At 37.5% G+C, this 19067-nt stretch overlaps 1 protein-coding gene across 1 annotated transcript in view; it reads right to left on the bottom strand.

The window, feature by feature from the left end:
• Positions 1-7908: 7908 nt before the first annotated feature.
• galnt18b (UDP-N-acetyl-alpha-D-galactosamine:polypeptide N-acetylgalactosaminyltransferase 18b) overlaps positions 7909-19067 on the bottom strand; it is a 68809-nt gene continuing 57650 nt past the window's right edge. The window contains exons 8-11 of the mRNA XM_035652003.1: positions 18893-19030; positions 15577-15672; positions 11978-12142; positions 7909-8756 (exon numbers count right to left, since the gene is read on the bottom strand). Coding sequence (XP_035507896.1) covers positions 8610-8756; positions 11978-12142; positions 15577-15672; positions 18893-19030 — 546 coding nt within the window. The 3' untranslated portion in view covers positions 7909-8609. The remainder of the gene's footprint in view (positions 8757-11977; positions 12143-15576; positions 15673-18892; positions 19031-19067) is intronic.

A 19067-nucleotide genomic window follows, 5' to 3' on the forward strand; every position in this document is an offset into this window, starting at 1 on the left:
TTTTACACTTCAAGTTGTGTATCAGTTAGAAACATGAGATATTGTGTGTTAAGAAGTGAGGTTTAGAAGTGCAGGTAAATGTTTTTTATTCTTTGGACAGGGCCAGGCTAGCTGTTTCTAGCATTTATGCTAGACTAAGCTAACTGGTCGCTGGCTCCATATTCACTTTGCAGACATGAGAGCGGTATCAATACATTTTCTCATGTAACTCTCATCAAGAATGCAAATAAGTGTATTTCCCCAAAATGTTGAATGTTTCCCAGTAATTCTGAGCAGATACATCACATTTCCAAAAGTATGTGTTCTCAATGGCTAAGCATTGCTTTGCCTAGAATTACTAGATCTGCAATGTAAGAGCAATCTTTTTCCATCTCTCAAAACAAATATAACCTTTGTTTTGTCAGTGAAATAGGAAATTGTTTTTTGTGTATAAACCATAGATAACTGGTCAGGGGTTGCTGTATCATGATTACATCGTGGAGTGAAGTGAGCGGAGGTTGGAAAAGTAAATATTACTAAATTGTTAGATAGATGCCTATTTCTGAATTTCAATATGGCAAGCAATCTGTTTTCTGAGACTAATCTTATTAAGTTCTGTAAGGACATTTTGAAACAGGCTATTGATGGATTTTCTCCTGCAATATACTGAGGATTATTGTGTTGTCTGTACCCTTAAAAAGGTCCGAGACAGGTGGCCATAGAAATGAGCTTCTCTCCCTCTCAAGCACATACCATCCATCTGCTTGACAGATACCGTTTGCCAGAAATTATTAATTTTACATTTAGGTCAGCGCAGAGCTTCGTAGATCAAACACATAACACCATGAAAATTGCTTTATTGGATTTAAATGAAGTATCCAAAGGATTTCCGCTACCTAATGTTTCACATCAAATGTCGTATTTTTTATAATAATTAATAAGTAATCTTAAGATGTGGGACATAGATGTTTAATTTACAATGATATAAAAAGAGAAAAGCAGAAGATGCTCACATTTGCTGGAATGTGATGATGTTTGGCATTTATGGTTAATTAAAGACTTGATACAGTGATGTATTAATACATTATTAGATTGTTAATACTGCAACAGTGTGTTAGCAGTGTTTTACTGTAGTTGAGTTGAAGTGGAAATAGTTAGCTTCATTATATACAGTTAGGCAGTGTTGGACTAGCACATTTTTAAATGTATTCTTCATTTCTCATTACTCTCATTATTACTTTACTTAATACTCCCTGCCAACAGTAATTAACTGCAATACTAATACTGAAATATATTAGTTACTAGTTACTGGGGAAAGTAAAGTTACTGCCAAACACTGCATCTAGGTTATAAATCAACTGGGTCATGAGATGATTGATGTAGATGATTGGTAGCAAAGAAGAAAATAAATTCTGTTTAGAATGCCTTGTGTTTTTTCATAAGCTTATAATGTGTTTTACATAAAATAATAAACAGAAAAATAACTAACTGTGGCTGTCCAATATATGTTGTGGATTAGAAAGTACAATATTTTGGTCTGAAATGTAGTGGAGTATGAGTATCAAATGAAAATATTCAGTACCTAAAACCTGTACTTCAGTAAATGTGCTATAAATGTATTTTTTTCCACTGCTGACATTTACACACAGACACAGACAGATTGATTGATGGATTGTGTGAGACAGGTCCCGAGAAGTAGTCATATTCTCAATCGTATCTGCATTGAGGAGCAGAATTTTTTGAATAGCGCTCACTTGAAGGTGACGGTAGGATTAAAAAAAGTGATGACACGACAACTATGATGTCAATGATCTGTATTAAACCACAAATCTTAGATACACATGCTGCAGAGCTCTTTGTGCTTACTTTGACAAACTGAAATCTTTCAGAGGAATCTAAATCCAGTCGAAGAACAGAATGAGGAAAATCTTTAGCTGTGGAAGCCAGTGTGATCAATTTGTCTGTTTGCGAGGATCTTGCGTCAAAAGCAGCTCTGTGTGCACGAGGACAAGAATAGAAATAGAGTTTTCCTCCAATGTTCAGAAGATGTCTTTCTCATTGGTGCTGCAGGAGCAGAGGGGCAAAGTCTAAATCCAGATTGCAGTGATTAGACATTGTTGCAGTGTGTTGAGGATGTGAGTTCATGGACTTCAGCTATCATACAAGATGAAAGTGACTAGAAATTTCTCAGGTCAGGGGTGTCAGGGGTAGGTATTGTCAGTGAGGAGTCAAAGGGCAGGCTATTGTTGTCACAGCAAAATGAACCATAAATATGTGTCTGGTCTGTAATGTACTGTGTGACAAGCACAGATTAAATCACCCTCTGAGGTGTGATTAAATGTTGATTAACCCATGTTGTCCCAGACTCTCTGTGTGCCCTGTGTGACTTGACAAGCCTCCACTGAGCAAAAATGTTCATAGCTTCTGTCTACAGAATATGCTTCCTGGCTTTGTTCTTATTAACCTTTGAAGGATCTGCTTGCAAACTTCCAGTTTTTTCATTGATTTCAGTTGAAATGTATTCATCAGATGTGCAAATGCTCTTACTTGCTTTCTTGCAGAGTTAGATGAAAAGATTGTTACCAGTCTCCTGTCTGTAAGGTAAATATGAAGCCCCCACCACCAACCAGCCAGTTGGTTTTAAATCGTATTCTATAATCAAAGATACAGTTCAGAAAACATCCTATAAGTATCATTTATTAAGAGTTTATCATGGTTTCTTTATATTTGATTGATGGCAGCTAGTCAAGATAAGCAAGCGGGACTCCTTAAAAACCTTTCACTGGGTATTTCTCCCGAATGGGCATGGTTCCGTCTCAGCCTGTGCTATGGGCTAGTTTTATTTCTAAAGCTTAAAAAGCTCTAAAGCTTAATTTTGAAGCTGAATAATCCAGTCTATTCAGGTTGGTCTAAATGCATAGAAAACATATGCAGTATGCATTGTAAAATACGTTCTGTTGTTGGCCTGTTTCTCTGAGGCTTTCCGCTCCTGAATATCTTGTGCTGGCAAGTTCATACAACCAATGCATCCTCGGTACAATGAGCTTGTAAGGAACACTTTAATGTGGAATTTAACCGTTCTTGGTGAAATGCAAACTTTTGTTTTGGGACAGTACTTGGGCCACAACTGACACAAGAACACAACAAGAATGCAGATTGAGAAAGGCCCCAGTTCTCTTTATACATGAGTACCATAAGGAAGCAATTCTGCAGCCGCCATCATGCTTAATCCTGATTGGTGCACAGACATATGTAATTTTTTCCAGCAGAGCTCCATGAATAAACTTATTTAAAGGGTTCTGGGCCTTTAAACAAAGTCACAGGGACTCATCATAATACATGAAGTCCAGGTGGCTGTATTTAGCATCAGTTAAACAATTAAATGAATAAATGTAGGATGCAGTATAACTGAATCAGCTTCCAAAACCAAGGCTTGAATTAGAAGAAATCATTTCTAAAATAAGTTGAATGGAGAGCATCCTGTCTTGAATTACAGTGTCACTCACTAGGTGAGGTTTGAGGGACACAAGTTGTTGCATGACCCAGCAGAGGTTTCATTTAGGGTGTTGTATTCAACAGATTTGACTTAGCTTTTATTTAAACTAAGTAAATCAAGATTATGATGACTGATTTTTTCAGTACAGACGCTAATGGCAAATGTCAAAAGAGGACTAATACTTACAAAGACTTTGCACAGAGACAGACAGATTTAACATCTGTAAGAAGTTACTAAAGGCTAAAAGCAAATACACTGCAGATAATACAGTCAATACCCATTTTCACTGTTTAATCTGATTTATAGGCTTTCTCATAGAACCTCATTCATCACTGTCAAAGCCAGTTAAATTGTAATTGATAAAATGTCACAGCACTTACATCCTCTCACTTGTTAACATTTGCTGAATATAACAGTAGTAATAGAAGTAAAGCATTGTGAGATCACAGCTGCTGGAGAGAGGGGATGACATGCAGGAAAGGGCCACGAGTTGGGGTTGCTTGTAAGGACTCTTTGTACATAGGGCACGTTCTCTAGGTGAGCTACTAGGGTGCCTCAAGTAGTAACTTAATGTATTTATTATTAATCTTATTGATGAGTTAAGCAACTTTTAGCAGACTGTATGCGCACATAATAAAACTGCATAATTTCAGTGTTTTGTGAGTTCTACTAGGAATTAAAATACAAGGATAAGTACGGTATTAAAAAAATATATATTATATGTAAAAAGTTTTTTATATATATATATATATGTAGTACATTTATCTTATTCTTGTATTGTAAGTTTATGTGGTTATATTTTACATTTTACAAATTGTTTTTACAATGTATCAATACCAGTAACCTGTTGATGTCTGCCTAGCTGGTTAGAAATGATTTGCACCTCACTTTCAGCTCACTTTCAGACTTTTCATTATGACCTTGGGCCTCCACTCCACTGTATTCATCATATTCACCATTATGCTCGTTTACTTACACATACAGCACAGACAGACATGCACAAAAACAAATACATTTGTCAGCTGGTTCATTTGCATAGGTCAAAGCATTCAAGCGTGACATAAAAAGGGCAAAGATTAAAGTTACATCTGCATCTGCCAGCAATTACATCCTGTCAGGTTTTTTTTGTTAACATTCTCACCTCTGATGCCTGGGGATATCTGAGAATATGCAGCTTAGGACTTGTAGCTATGGCAACACAGTTACAACGCAGATTCACTCTCACAGAAAACAATTAACAGTGACATTTATCCACATGTGAAGCATTTTGGCTGTGTGGTGAACACAAATTTCACACCCACATGCATTGTTCTGGAAAATCTGTTTTTCTGCTTAAACATTCCCTCTAACACTGTTGGCTCACTGTCGATTGTAAATGAAGAGTCATTTCATCTTTGGCAAGGTCTATGTTTATTTTCAACTGAGCAGTAGCTGCTCAGATAATTCCCACTTTCTGTTTCTGTGTTTGTGTGCTGTCCCATTTGCCTTGCGGTACTGACAGCCTCCCCTCAGCTACCTGTGGCTCACCTGCAGGAGAGAGAACAGAAAAGATCCTCTCTGGATCCTAAGGGGCGTTCAGATATTCTCACTTCTGACGAGCTGCTTCCTTTTGCCATATGGTATTCAAAACTCAGCCGATTCCCCTGATCACACCATGAGTTCTGCGAGGAATATATCCCTCAATGTTTTATGTCTCCATGTCGGGGGCAGAAAATAATGACAAGACATGATGGGTTGCCTCTCAGAGCTTGCTCCCACAAGAGGTGAAAAGATGAATTATAGAGGTAGAGAGAGATACAGAAAGAAAAAGAGAGAGAGAGAAAGGGAGGTGGGGGTTTGCCTTAGATTTTATGAATTATTTTAAGAAATGTTTTAACATTTTGGGAAAATACACTTATTTGCTTTTGTGTTTAGAGTTAAATGGGAAGATTGATACCACTGGAAACAGGGAGAAACAGCGAGCCTGGCTCTGCTCAACTGTAACAAAATCAGCCTAACAGCTCCTCTAAAGTTCACTAATTAACACATTATATCTCATTTGTTCTTCCATACAAAAAGTGAAGAGTAAAAACAACAATTTGGTTACTTGGTTACTATTTGGTAGTACTTCTTGGCTGGGACCACAAAAATAGTATGACACATAACATAAAACATATCATTTTTAAACTTTTGAATGTGTTAATTACTGAGCTTTAGCGTTGAGCTTTGGACACAGCCAGGCTAGTTTCTCTCTGCTTCCAGTGTTCATGCTAAGCTAACAGTACAGATACAAGATTAGTATCAATCTTCTCATTTAACTCTTCACAAACAGATAAACGTATTTCTCAAAATGTCAAATTACTGCTTAAAAAATTTACAAACTGGACTTAAATGCTTTAGATTACAGCCTGCAGATGACATACCAATGAAATATTAATTGTACCTTCTGGTAGGTACAAGGAGACAAGTACAGGGAACATGGGGGGGTGCCCATGGGAGCGACTCTGAAAAGAATTACACTATAAATACTTTTTTAATTACCCAGTACACATATAAAATGATTACAAGGTACACACAGGATCAAAAGGCTTGGCCAGTATGTCCTTTGATGGTAGCTTTGTTATAAAATGAATGGTTGAAAGACTAGAAATGTGCTATATAAGTGAAGTCCATTTACTATAAAATGGAGCCATCCTACATGTGGCAATTTTGATCACCAGATGGATCTTACACTGGATCCCAAAACTGAATAAATATGTATATCATAATTAAAAAATATATCACACCATAACTAATTTCATTGCAATACTGGCCCTGTTTTACCTATTTTTGCTGTTTGCGGTGTATAATAGGCCTAATTAAATTTTACTCTCTATATTCCCAACTCTCTTGACTTTATGCCTTGTACTTATATATCTGTCATGGTATATGTGCCCAGTATGTATTTTACTTGTTGACTTACTCTAAATGTCCTAAGTAATTACACTGTAATCTATATGTGATAATCTAAAGCGTCACTTGATCTTAACGTCTGTTTTTCTACACTAGCCAAATGTTTCAACAGCATGTTTATAGTATATCAAAATGTTAAGTCCCACAGATGGAGATCTCTGCACTTAATGTAGCAAAGAAAAAAAAAATTCACACAATCCAGGAGTAGTATTTTTTCTTGGAGGCATTTTCACCCAGGGAGGGATTCCTTTAACATCATGTTTCCACAAAAATAACATAAATATGAAAATGGTCTAGTGACTACAAATGTCTGTTACATAAAAGACAAAATCAGAGCAGTATATATCTGAATAGTTTGAATTGAAGAAGCATTCTCCATAAAAAAAACTGTCTCCAGTGGCAGATTGCTCATATCAACATGATTTTAATGACTGAGAAAGGCAGGATATGTACCTGTTAAAAGTCAGTATTTAATTCCCATAGCAAGGGAAATGACTGTAATTTTGTAAATGCAAGATCTCAAAGGGAAGACAGACACATTATTGCCCCATCTTCATTAAAATCAGGCCAGCTCTTTTCTGAAATACTGTGTGTGACTCATGCTCAGATAGAGACAGCTCCACAACACTTTGGGACACAGTTGCATGTATATTTTACTCCAGGTTTATAGGGAATTTAATTCTCTGTTGTTTACTTTGTGCCAAACTCAAACCTTTTTAAAGTTATTTTGTGGCACGACGATGATCTAAATCAACAAGGGTGATAAATGTATGTATGATGATAGAATATTAAGCAAATGTACATACACAGATTCCCCATCTACCGTCACTTTAAAGCTGAAAGTAATGCTTGTAAAGTGCACCAGCAGGAAATCAGAACAAGGGGTCAACTAAAAGAGGATGTGTGTAATGTGCTGTTTTTGTTGAATTTCTTTCATTCAAAAGTTGGAGCATGCAGAGGCGCTCTTATTGCATATATTAAGACGTGTTAGTGAGGGAGGTGCTTTTGATGAAAGTGGGTTTCCATGTATATTTAATGCCATGGTTTGCAGAGCTCTGCTTAAATGTAGATGGTAATGAGGACTGGCATGTTGAAAACAGGCTGTGCCACTCGACTCCTCCCCAGGTACACACAACAGTCAGAGCAGAAAGCTGCCCCTTTTCTCAGCTTCTGCCCCTGCATTTGTCATTACAAACTGAGAACATCACTTCCACGACTCTGTATTTTCTAAATGCTGTGTGTGTGCATGTACAAATAGTCTGTATTGTATAAAATGTCCCTTTTGAAGGCCAAATCTGTGGTGACTGAGGGCTCAACACATTGCAGTGTTGTTCTCTGCAACTTGCAGCATTACTGTACTTGGTTTTGTTTTCTGACTTTGCAGGGCATTTTGTAATGCTGCATATGTGTTGTCAAATTGGTGAATAGGTGTTTTGTCTATTTGCATATGTTTTCTTTAGTTGCAGTGCATTGATTTCTCAGGGTCACAGGAACACATCAGAAATTCTTGACAATCAAAAATCAAAAATATTTTGGATTGATAGCAGATTGGAGTCCTTTTAATTTCAATGAATGGTCAACCCTTTTTCAGATTTGAATCACGGATTGTGCCTTTAACAACAAACCAAATAAAGGCACTTTCACTCAGTAGTTGTTACATATTACAAATATTCGAAATATTAACACTTACAAAATAATCTATTATTTTCTGATTTATTCCAACATTTTCCCACAACTGTACAGCTGAACCGCATAATAAACCTACAAACCTGAGACACTAAAATAAAATAATTACAGCAGAGACAGGTTCAGAAAGCTTGCTACACAGTAGCAATTATGAACAGTACAAAAACATATTGGACCCATTACATCTTTTAAGTCAACGAAAATCTGACTGTACTGTATTTACCACAAAATATACTAAATATACTACCTTGTCAAATCTGCAAAATATTTGCCACCTATGGCTGATCCTGTAGGCAAAATAAAATGTTTAACATTTACGATGTGATGTCAACTGCTCATCAGAGGACATCATGGTGCTCAAAATGATCGCGTTTAACCAGGCACCGCTCTTCTGTCGGACCCCTGCTTCACATCCTTTCACACACAGACACACATGCGCATACACATGTGCACACAAAAGAAATGGCCCCATCCAGTCCGGTGTGCTATGCACTGCCGTGTTCCTTTCAGCAGCCGATCATAAGGAGCTGCTAAACAGCACGTTTGTGATGAACCATTTCTGTCCAGTGCATTTCTGCAGAGCCAGTTGGTAGCCGAACTCATTGTCACTGCTCGCTACAAGCTCTAGGCATCTCTTTGATTTTCTGTTCTGAATGGATCCTCCCTGAAAAGATAAAAAAGCAGGCTGGTTAAAATTGTGCCAGGCTCCAGAAGAACAATTTGTGCGCACAATAAAACTTGCTTCCTTTAAACCCACACTGCTGTGAATGGATACGGATGTGAGCTGCTGAAGCACCTTGAGCTCTGGGCATTTTGGCTGATTCACGTTACTATTCTCATTGGGCCCACCACATAGCATCAACATGGTTTCAAGGCAAAAACAACAATACATTTGCCAGAGTAGTCATTAGCTTTCTCCCTAGCCAGGGCAAGATTTTGAGAGAATACACCAGATGAAAAGAACCAAAAGGAGAAAACAAGGCACAATACAAAATGGACAAAAACATCTGGTATTTAGGTGGAAGAAAAATTGAAACAAAGGCATGAGGGACACAAAAACCTCATATAAAGTTCCAAAACCATTACAATACTGTATAAATCAATTTAAATAAATGAAAGAATTTAAATCAATTATTCAATCTATGGGTGGATAAGAAATAATATGCCTTGAGGAAGAACAAAAACTTTATTGCAAAATAAAAAAAGTAAGGTCAATTCACTTTTATATGAAGAGAGTCTGAACAGAATGAGCTCATCAGCTCAACAAAAATATTCAGCATGTCCTGATGAAACCAGGCAGGATTTTCTCATTACAGTGTTACGGCTGACCAAGGGCAAGTGACTGTACAGGAGGCCAGCAGTGGTCGATACAGAGTGTAGAGAGCTGTGAGAAGAGAGCTCCTTCCAATACTATGACAGGAATGCAGAGGGATGGAAGAAAAGAAAAAAAACTCAAGGATTGGACAGGTTGTACAGTCTTGGAGCTAAACTATTCTTTCTGTATTTTCACAAGAGTTTAGCCTGGTCTGTGGGGTCTGAGAGACATTTTCTTTATAGCTAACAGATTGGTAATAACTGCTGAAAGTGGGCATTTATGGACCACTATGTGGTGGTGTCCTGAGCCAGCTCATAAAAGAAGTGAATGGGTCAAACAAGGCATTTATTCAACTAAATGGGAGCAACATGAAGCCAGATTTGTTTCAGATCCTATATTTATTGAATCCCCACACAGAATTGTAAACTGAAGAGATTATAAAATTATCATATTCTATGATGGTGTTCTAAAAACATGAAGTTATTTGTTTGTTTGTTTGTTAGACCTTTTCTGAGATTCACACACATTTTTAAGCTTTCTTCAGCATCAAAGTGATCCAGTGATGGTTGTGTACATGCACAAGGACTCAGCAAACAGGAACTACAAATAGCTAATTTGGCATACGGTTTAATTTTGCCAAATTGCCAACATGTAAACAAATATAGGCTAAAAAACAACTAACTCAATGACACCATGGCAACATTATGCTTCCTGTTAACATCACCCAGAACAATATGGGAACTGCACTTCCAAAACTTAGTGCATTATTATCCTTCAAAGATTAATAAAAGGACTTTCAAAATTAATTAATATTAACTGAAAACCTATTATGGTATTATATATGTTTTGTTTTGCCCTAACCAATGAGTAACAAGTGGCATATCTGTCCCACCTGGCTTTGGTAGCAGTTGCTAAGACGTGTTACACATTTGTTAGCAGTTGTTATATTTTTGTAAGCTGATTTCCAACAATCTGTACAGCTGCATTTCAATCCATAGACATACATTTTTCTGGCTTTTCTGGCACAGAGATTACCTATCCCCATCCTGCCAACAAAGCCCTGATTGGTTGATTGTTTCTCAAATCGGAGGAAACAGCAGTCCATTAGCAAGACACCAGATCTTTGAATCGCTGAACAAATCGAAGATGTGGGCAGCGATTCAGAAGCCTGGAACAAGACCAAAGTAAAACCCAGAATCCCTGAAAATCTGGAACATAAACTGATAAAATGAGGTGCTCTGGGTTTCACTCACTGCCAAGTTATCTATGTAACGTCTTGGTGCTCCTTGTTAAAACAACCTCCAGAAGTTGGCTAATGAATGTATATGTGAGCATATGTGGGAAGGTTGTCATTTGATTTAAGCTGCTATGGGTTGTTAGAGTTTACATTAAATTTACTATGCTATATACAGAACAATAGTTATCTGTTGCAGAAAAGTAGAACGGCATCAACCCACACATACCAACAAAACACACAAGCAAAACAACCCGTACAGTCCCACCCACTGAACATGTGTTTGATTTTCTAATCAGAAAAATCAGCACTTGCCACCATATGACTAATCTTTACATGCAAGCTCATTTCATTTCACAAATCAAGGCTTATCAAAGTCACTTCTTTGTGGATAATTAGAGGTTTTTGCAGTGGGTGAGGGAGGTGAAGCAGTTTTGTACATTTCACTGAAAAGAGACTGAGAATATCTCGAGTTAATCAGGCTTTGTACTGAACAGTGCAACATTTGAATTAAGATAAAAATAATAAACTCTCTCTCGCTCTCTAATTTGTACAGTGCCTCTTTCTCCAAAGTTGCTATGGCTGCATCAAGGCAAGCTATTTCTGTTTGAGCTTGACACTTTGCAAATGTGCAGTCAAAACTGTATCAATAATTGATTCCATATTTCTGAGATGTGATATACTCCAGCTTTGCTGATATGTCCCCATCCTGCATACTGAATTATACAAAGTTAACAAAAAAAGCCATTTAGAGTTAAGTGTGAGGATGTGTGATGTATGAGTTCAAGCGTATAAAACCTTTTCACACTTTGTGCCCATTATAGTGTAAAACCAAATAGACACACTTGTAACAGCAGTGCAAAAGTGACAGAGTCAAAGGGATATTGTACACGTTATAACAAGTGTATAATATGATGACAGATTGAGATTCTATACATATTTGACTAAAAGAGGAACAAAATCTATAATTAACGCTGCACTGACAGCATAGCAGACAACTATAAGAGGCCTTTAAGCGGAAATTAAAGCATGCAGTAAATTCAATTCATTTTGCATTTTGTGAGGTGACTGCTTGTTCTGTTAAAACACAGTTTGCAAGCGAAGTGCCACTAATGAAGAAAGAAAATCATTAAGTTTCAATGACTCTTCATGTCTAAATGAGCTGCGGAATTGAGGGGAACTCCAGTCAAACATTAAATTGAACCACTTGCATCATTAAAAACTACCGCCACAGTTAGTTTTCCTGTCATAGTAAACAAATGACCTTAAGCTGAGGCCAAGTATCAACAGAAAACTGAATGTTAAATCTTGTGATCATGCATGGGGGTTGTGTCACCTGAGTGAAGAGCCAGTGGAGCTTCATGCGTTTGGCTGCGGCGTAGCTGCACTCGATGAGGCGCGGTCTGCTATTCACATCGACCAGGCACTTGTTGTCGTCGTCATCAACGGTGGGACTGAGGAGCCCGATGTGGAGCTGCTGAGTACTGGTGTAGTACACATTCTGCAAGAAACATCCCATCCTGCTTTGAGCAACATGTATAGTGCTGTTCTGCATGTTCCCACTGCTGGGTTTGACATTTAGATAATGGCCCTTCCAGAGCTGTATATGGCCATAGGTTAAAAACTATGCAGCAAATGAGGCCTGCTCTTTGGTTGTCTTTGGGTATGAAAGAGACATTTCTATGTGGTTGATTTACATACACTAAATATGCATATTTATTCAGCTATCCTGAGTGAATGGAAAGACAAGGCAATGGATGGAAAATAAGCTCATTATTAATTCAGGACCTGAATAATTGTGCCCTCTCTCATGAAATCCTTTCCAACTGCTTTTTTCAAGGGCAGTTGTTTGTCCATATGAAGCTGACAAAAGCTGAAAATCATTCGAAAGGAATAAAGCAGGATAAGCATGTTCTGTATTCAAAAAGAAAAAGACTTAGTGGTATAAGAATGAGACGGAGAGGGAGAATTTGTTGTTGACAGAGCAGGCTTTAGTTTGGTGTCATTCACACAGATTAATAAACAAGGCTGTGCTGTATATCATGATATGAAATAGCTAATTTTTGCATTTAACACAGGTGGAAAGTAAGTTACTCAAAAATCCGTTTCTCTTCTTGTTCCTACAGTTGGACGTTTGAGCTTTACTGTGCAGAATGATGTATTTTCAGAGTTTAACACCTGAAGGATGTTTGATGAAAGTGGAAAGTTTCTCTGTGCTCAATGAAAATCTGAAATGAATGGACGGGGCCTAAAAGCATGATTTGTAACATCACAAGTAGTTTGGAGGTCAATCCTGGTCCAGTATGCAACTTATACAAGTATGATGTAGAAACCTAAAGCCTCCAGTGCACAAACACTGAGAATGGATTTAACAGTGAAGAAGGAGACGTTAGAGAAATAAGAAATAAATTTGAGAAATAAACAAAATCTGCATATTCATAGTTTCTGGAATTTTTAATGAGGTAGAAGGAGCAGATGACTTTTTAGGGATTTTAATGTGAAAATTATACTTTTTTGTGTGGAAAAAAGATATCAGACACACATTAATGTTCCAAGCAGCTTGTCTTAATACATGTCTGGAGGGGATCTTTAAGTACAATTTTGAGGTAGGCTACTTTACTTAAGCAAACGTCTACCCCACTGCATTTCAAAAGGTAATATTGTACTTTTTGCCCCGTTACATTTTTAAATATGATAAGCCTATGTAAAACAATGTATTGTTAAACATTAAATCAATGGCTCCAAACCTGTCCTAGTTGGGGCACCATCAAACGTCTATGATTTGTTAGCAGTTTCACTGAAGACCACAAAAACTTCTTACATGGTTTCTTTTACATAACTGTTTGAGACCCAAATAGGTATAATTATCTAATATTTCACAAAAATAGCACAAATTAGGGAAAAGTCTCAAACAATGAATACAAATTTGTGTTGTGTTTTGCTTCTTTCCTACACCATTAATCATCTCAGAATCCCACAGATTTATTTATGCCCCAACCTTGAAGTTGGCTGGACTTAAGTGTTATCTAAATATATACTGTATAAAAGACTAGCTCCACGTCAAACAGCCACAACAGTAAAATGCTACTTACACTTCGATGCATCAGTATTAACAAACTAATAGTGTCATATATTATAATTAATCCGTCAGGGGGTCCCTGACTGACGCAGAGTAACATTTTGAACAAAGGGCTTTTACTTTTAATGAAGTATGTTTATAAACGGAGGAGTTGGATTTATATCAGAGTAAAATTGGGGAAAGTGCAACAATAATTGGGATTGGGTAAAGATGGTCTCTGACTCAGCAACCCGATTAGCTGGCGAAGCACCCCGAGATTTATCAAAAAATGATAAATCAGGGCCATATTTGCCTATTCTGCTGCTTGTCTAACTATTACTCTTATCCTCTTACTCTAATCTTATTTGTCTGATAACGCCCAAACAGCCTCCTGCTTCCTTCACACCAGACGTTACAGTCTGACAAGTGTGATTTTTTTATTTGTGCTGCTCATTTTTGGAGCAGTGCAGACTGCCAGGCCATATGTGGCTGTGGTCTCTATTGTAGCTGTGCTTATGTCGGCATGCTGTATTACTGCTTGAGCTGAAGTGCTGCACTGTATGTTTGCTGACAACATGCTCTTGTAAAGTCAGTCACATGTTTGATTGTGAGCTTTGTAATACCCTTCCTTTCATGTGTGCTACGTTTACTGCAGCATCTCAGATACAAAGTCTAGCTCTCTCGAGGCAAATTAATGAAAAGTATAGCTGGCCTTTTACAATGACACATTTTCACATGTATGATTATAGAGGTAATCCAGGGACTAATTCCTCTCGATGATGTAACACTGAAACATAAAAATAGAGCAGACTGGATTTGTCTTGGAGGAGATCCCTAATCTCATTAGGAATGCTGGTGCTACTCCAATCCTTTGTTTGATATGCCTGGATTTACGAGAGATTTATAGAATATAACAGATTATAATTAGCCAGTTTTAAAGTTATCTAGGTCTCAGAACAGGCTGTAGAATTTGATTAATGGGTTTATTTTAAGGAAACGGTGTTACTAAGATTACAGAGCTTTCTCCTGAGTCAGTTTTGGTGTAAATATCAATACAGGCGCCATGACTGTGAAATGTCCAATACATTCACTTGATTTTAGAGGGATAATGTGAGATCAAGCTTCACTATATAAGACAACTTTACAACTGCCACAGCAAGGTTAAACAATCTCTGAAAACAATCTGCTCAGACATAATGGGATGGAGGGATCGATAGGAGCTGGAAAAGGCTGGAGAAAGTAAATGATAATCAAGCTGTGCTAACATTTGAAGACACTTAAACCGCCTATTATTTGGGCTGAGATATATCCTGAACAAGCAGTCCAAAGATAAGATTTTTAAGAGGTTGACTAATGGAAAACACATACAACAAGCCAGCGGTTGAAATATGGTCTATCAGGCTGAATCGGAATATTTAACCGTTTTAATCTTTCTAATTTCTATATTATAATAAAAAATGTATCCTTTTGACATCAAACTAAGGAAAGCTGGAGACAGAAATAGATGTCCAGGTACAATGTAATGTTGTGTTTCATCGATAAGGTGGCATTTTAGTCTAAGCTGGATTCATTTGGGACACGTCGCCCCCTAAATGGAGTTGTATGAAAAAAGAAGTTTAATATGTATTTAAAAGCATCAAGGACTGTTTTTGTAAAGGGCAAAACAGAAAACCTGCTCCAGTTTTATGAGGTAATGCTACTGACTTTGATCCAATCTGAAAGCAGAGGGAAGGCAAGTTATTTTTCTTAAAGAAGGAAGAGGTTTTATTGAGTAAGAAACTCAAGATGGAAATAAGATATAGGAGGTGATGTATTAAATCTGGCTTTATGGTACATGATGCAGGAGGGAGAGAGAGAGAGAGAGGGAGGTCTCTAACCTGAGGTGTCATCCCATGACATAGATACAGAATGGGGACGTTGTCATTGTCAGGCCCCTGGTCCAGACACAGGTCGTTCTTCAGAGAGTTTTTCAGCTGACAGACACAGATTAACACACACAGTTACAAACACATACACAAAGAACAAAATATATGAATTGTCTAGGGGTCAAACAAACACCTGTTAATATCTAAGTCAGTAATAATTAAGTCAGTGTTTCAAAAACTTTTGACACCACATGCCAGCTCAGAAAATATTTGGCTCTACAAGTACCCAAATTATGACTGATGTTAAAATACAGTAGCATAGTTGGACCCTATTCAGCTATGAACAGTTCACGCAGGAGGCAGGTTGAATCCTTAATGGAACCGGTACAAGAACCAGAGCTAATTTTCTGGAAAAGGGGTCCTCCTGATCTTCACTTCTCTTCCCAACAGTTGGAGCCACGATTGCTGTCTTTTTGAACTATTTAGTTTACCTACACTTTCTATCTTGCCATCACATATTTATTTGTAACTAATCATAGATGTATGTACAAATGTGACTACGTTATGTTATTTTCATTCATTCATTGTAGTAATTTGATTAGAAAATATGTTTTTTAATTAATTAGTTCCATAGTTTGAGAACCAGTGAAAGTTGTTTTGATACCCTGTGACTGAGTATTTATGCTGCTATGAATAATTGATGAATAATACTTTCAGAAAGTTAAGACCATTGTGAGCTTCAATTCAAGTCCATCACAATACACATCATGCTTGATTCACCTCAATGTGAATTGTATTGACAAAGCAATGAATACAACTGATAGAAAACAAAGGGATGACCTCTTTCAAATGACTCTTTTTGTGATGGATTATTATTTGCTCTCAAACTGGATTTTTTTGAGAACAATTAGAAATTTTGTTAGGGGATAGATGTGTTCAAGGCCCTGAAAACCTATTTTCGTGCATTGCACTGCCTACGGTTGTGTTTTCATACACATCGCTAATTGGGTAACACTTCTGATGCACCCACCAAATGCGAGTAAATGCACCTCAAAGCCTGATACGCACCTTTTCACACTGTTTAAAGGAAACATGCCGTTCAATCCGGAAACCGTACCAAATGGTGCACACCATCAGATTGAACATGCCACTGATGACTGTTGGCAGGTTGCCAGGCGACTGCCAATCAAGTCTAATAAAACCGCAGCCACACAGTCCTGAAGCAGTCGATTAGCTGATTTTTTGAGTGTTAAACTCTTCATAACAAATACCTAAAGATGTCATTAACTTGCTGCTTATTCAAAAATGTTATAAACAAAGATCTGAAGTTTTCAGGTACTTTAAGAGAGACTATGAAATTAGTTAGGGGTTATCCATAAATTCTATTGAGATTTGGGTGTACTGTGTTCTGAAAAATTTGTGAAGTTGATAGAATACAGAATTGTTTGGAATTATGATTGATGATTAGACAAAATATTGTATTTGTTAAGAATATATATGTAATTTGTAATAATACCTGTCTTCTATGCTTAGTATTGATGATCTATAATGTTTTATAGTGAAACAGAAAACAACAGAAACCACCATGAGGTGAACATAAAACTGTGTACTTGGAGAGAGGTTCTGCTACTTTAACAAAATTTTTTTTCGATGGACTATGAATAATAAAGAATTCCTGATCTTGTCAAAACACAGTGAGAGTGAGGACGTTGCATCTACCACCTGCTCTCTTCAACTCTGCAATATAGTATTATAGTAACTATTATCCAAACATTAAGTACTGCTTGCTGTGGTGCTTGCTGTTAATATGATATTTTTTTGTGTGTGAGAGTTGGACAGGAGATTTTAAGATTTTTATATCCCACAGTAACCATCTAATACAAGAGTCAGCCCAGCGTATTATCTCGGATTCACTTAAATAGAATATATATATATATTACAGGATATTTACAGAAACTACAGAACAAGCTGAGCAGGTTCTAACATCTAAAACTAACACTGAATCCTCTTAAATTCATTTCTATTTTATAAAAATGTAAATCAGAAGCGTCACGCTTGATGAACATGACTCAGACTTTGAGGCCCAGAGGGTTATTCATGCGCATCATGACAAAGGTCTGCCTGATTGCAAGATACAAACTACACCGCAGGGAGCTCCAGGGATGGTGGTTTGTGTGGGGAGTGAATTAGGTGGGAGATCAGAAGAACAAAGCTAGGAATTATTCAGCTCCCCATTGGCTCAGGAGAGGTCTTCTTCTATCTTTCAATCAGTGAATCTGCATTGTCTCGAGCAACAGCTCAAATCTAAATATTTCTACTGCAGGAGAGTGAAAAAGTTGTAAATATGCAACAGTGACACCTGTGGGGATAACATTATCTTAAAGTCACAATGAAACGGCATAAAGAGCATCTTTAACTTCTGCAATGTTACGTATTTCTGAAGGAAACTTGAAACACGGGGTGGTGTGTAGTTACAAGAGGGATTTAAATCAAATCCTTCAAATCTGATTGTACTGCTCTAACGTGGGCATGGCTTAGCGAACACAGAGCTGTAGAGGACAGCTGGCCTCCGCCCGCACCTTCCTCACCCACATTTTAATATCAGAACGAGGAGGATGAGGACGGAGAAATAAATCATCAATAATATTTTTATTTGATGTAAGACTCCTCAAACCACCATGACTGACTAGCCCCATCAAATGCATGTTGCAAATATAGAATAATGAGGTCAACTAACTCAGAGAAATTAATGTAATGAGGTCGGCCTATTTCCTCGCTATATCCTTCCACGATTTGTCAGTTTGTACAAGAAAAAAAAAAAATCACCCATACAACACAGAAAGCGGTGCCATAATACTGCGGCCTGTGTGTCACTGTGTATTAGGGTGCACCACAGTGATGTGAGGTGGGAGGACCGTGGAAATAAAGCTGTTTGAGAACAACTAGGAATGGGCAAATAGAAACACTGCCAGAATGCCTTGCTGGCTGGCAGTTTTTCTGGCTTCTCTGACTAATAACATTAAGCTGCAAAGCCTACATCTATATTTAAAGTAAGCTTCAAATTAATCTATATATTTATCTATGTATCTAATTTCATCGCATTAATCAGAAACAGAAATGTATTTTTCAGTTAGTTCTGAAGTGAGAAGGAAAAAGCCAAACAGCAGCAAACAGTTCTCCTCTTTGTGAACTGTTTGTGTTCCTGACAGCAGCCATCCGGATCCCAACACAAGGGATTAAAATGATTTGCTCAGGCACGGTTTAGCCTTGTTTTGGCTTTTACAGACATTGAACTGAATTTGGGATGAAGAGGGAGGTGGCGGCTTACTGCTCCGTATGCGATGGTGTCGCTGTACATCCTCATCTCAGGGTATATGTTGACCAGGTACCATCGGAAAGTTTTACACTGCAGCCTTTTCCTCAGAGCCTTCCTCTCTGAGATATCACCGATATCAATCCCCGAGTCCTGGATTCAAGCAAACAGCCGCACACACACACACACA

This window comes from Morone saxatilis, unplaced genomic scaffold (genome assembly GCF_004916995.1).
Source record: "Morone saxatilis isolate NCDOM2014 unplaced genomic scaffold, NCSU_SB_2.0 Contig11, whole genome shotgun sequence".
NCBI lineage: Eukaryota > Metazoa > Chordata > Actinopteri > Moronidae > Morone > Morone saxatilis.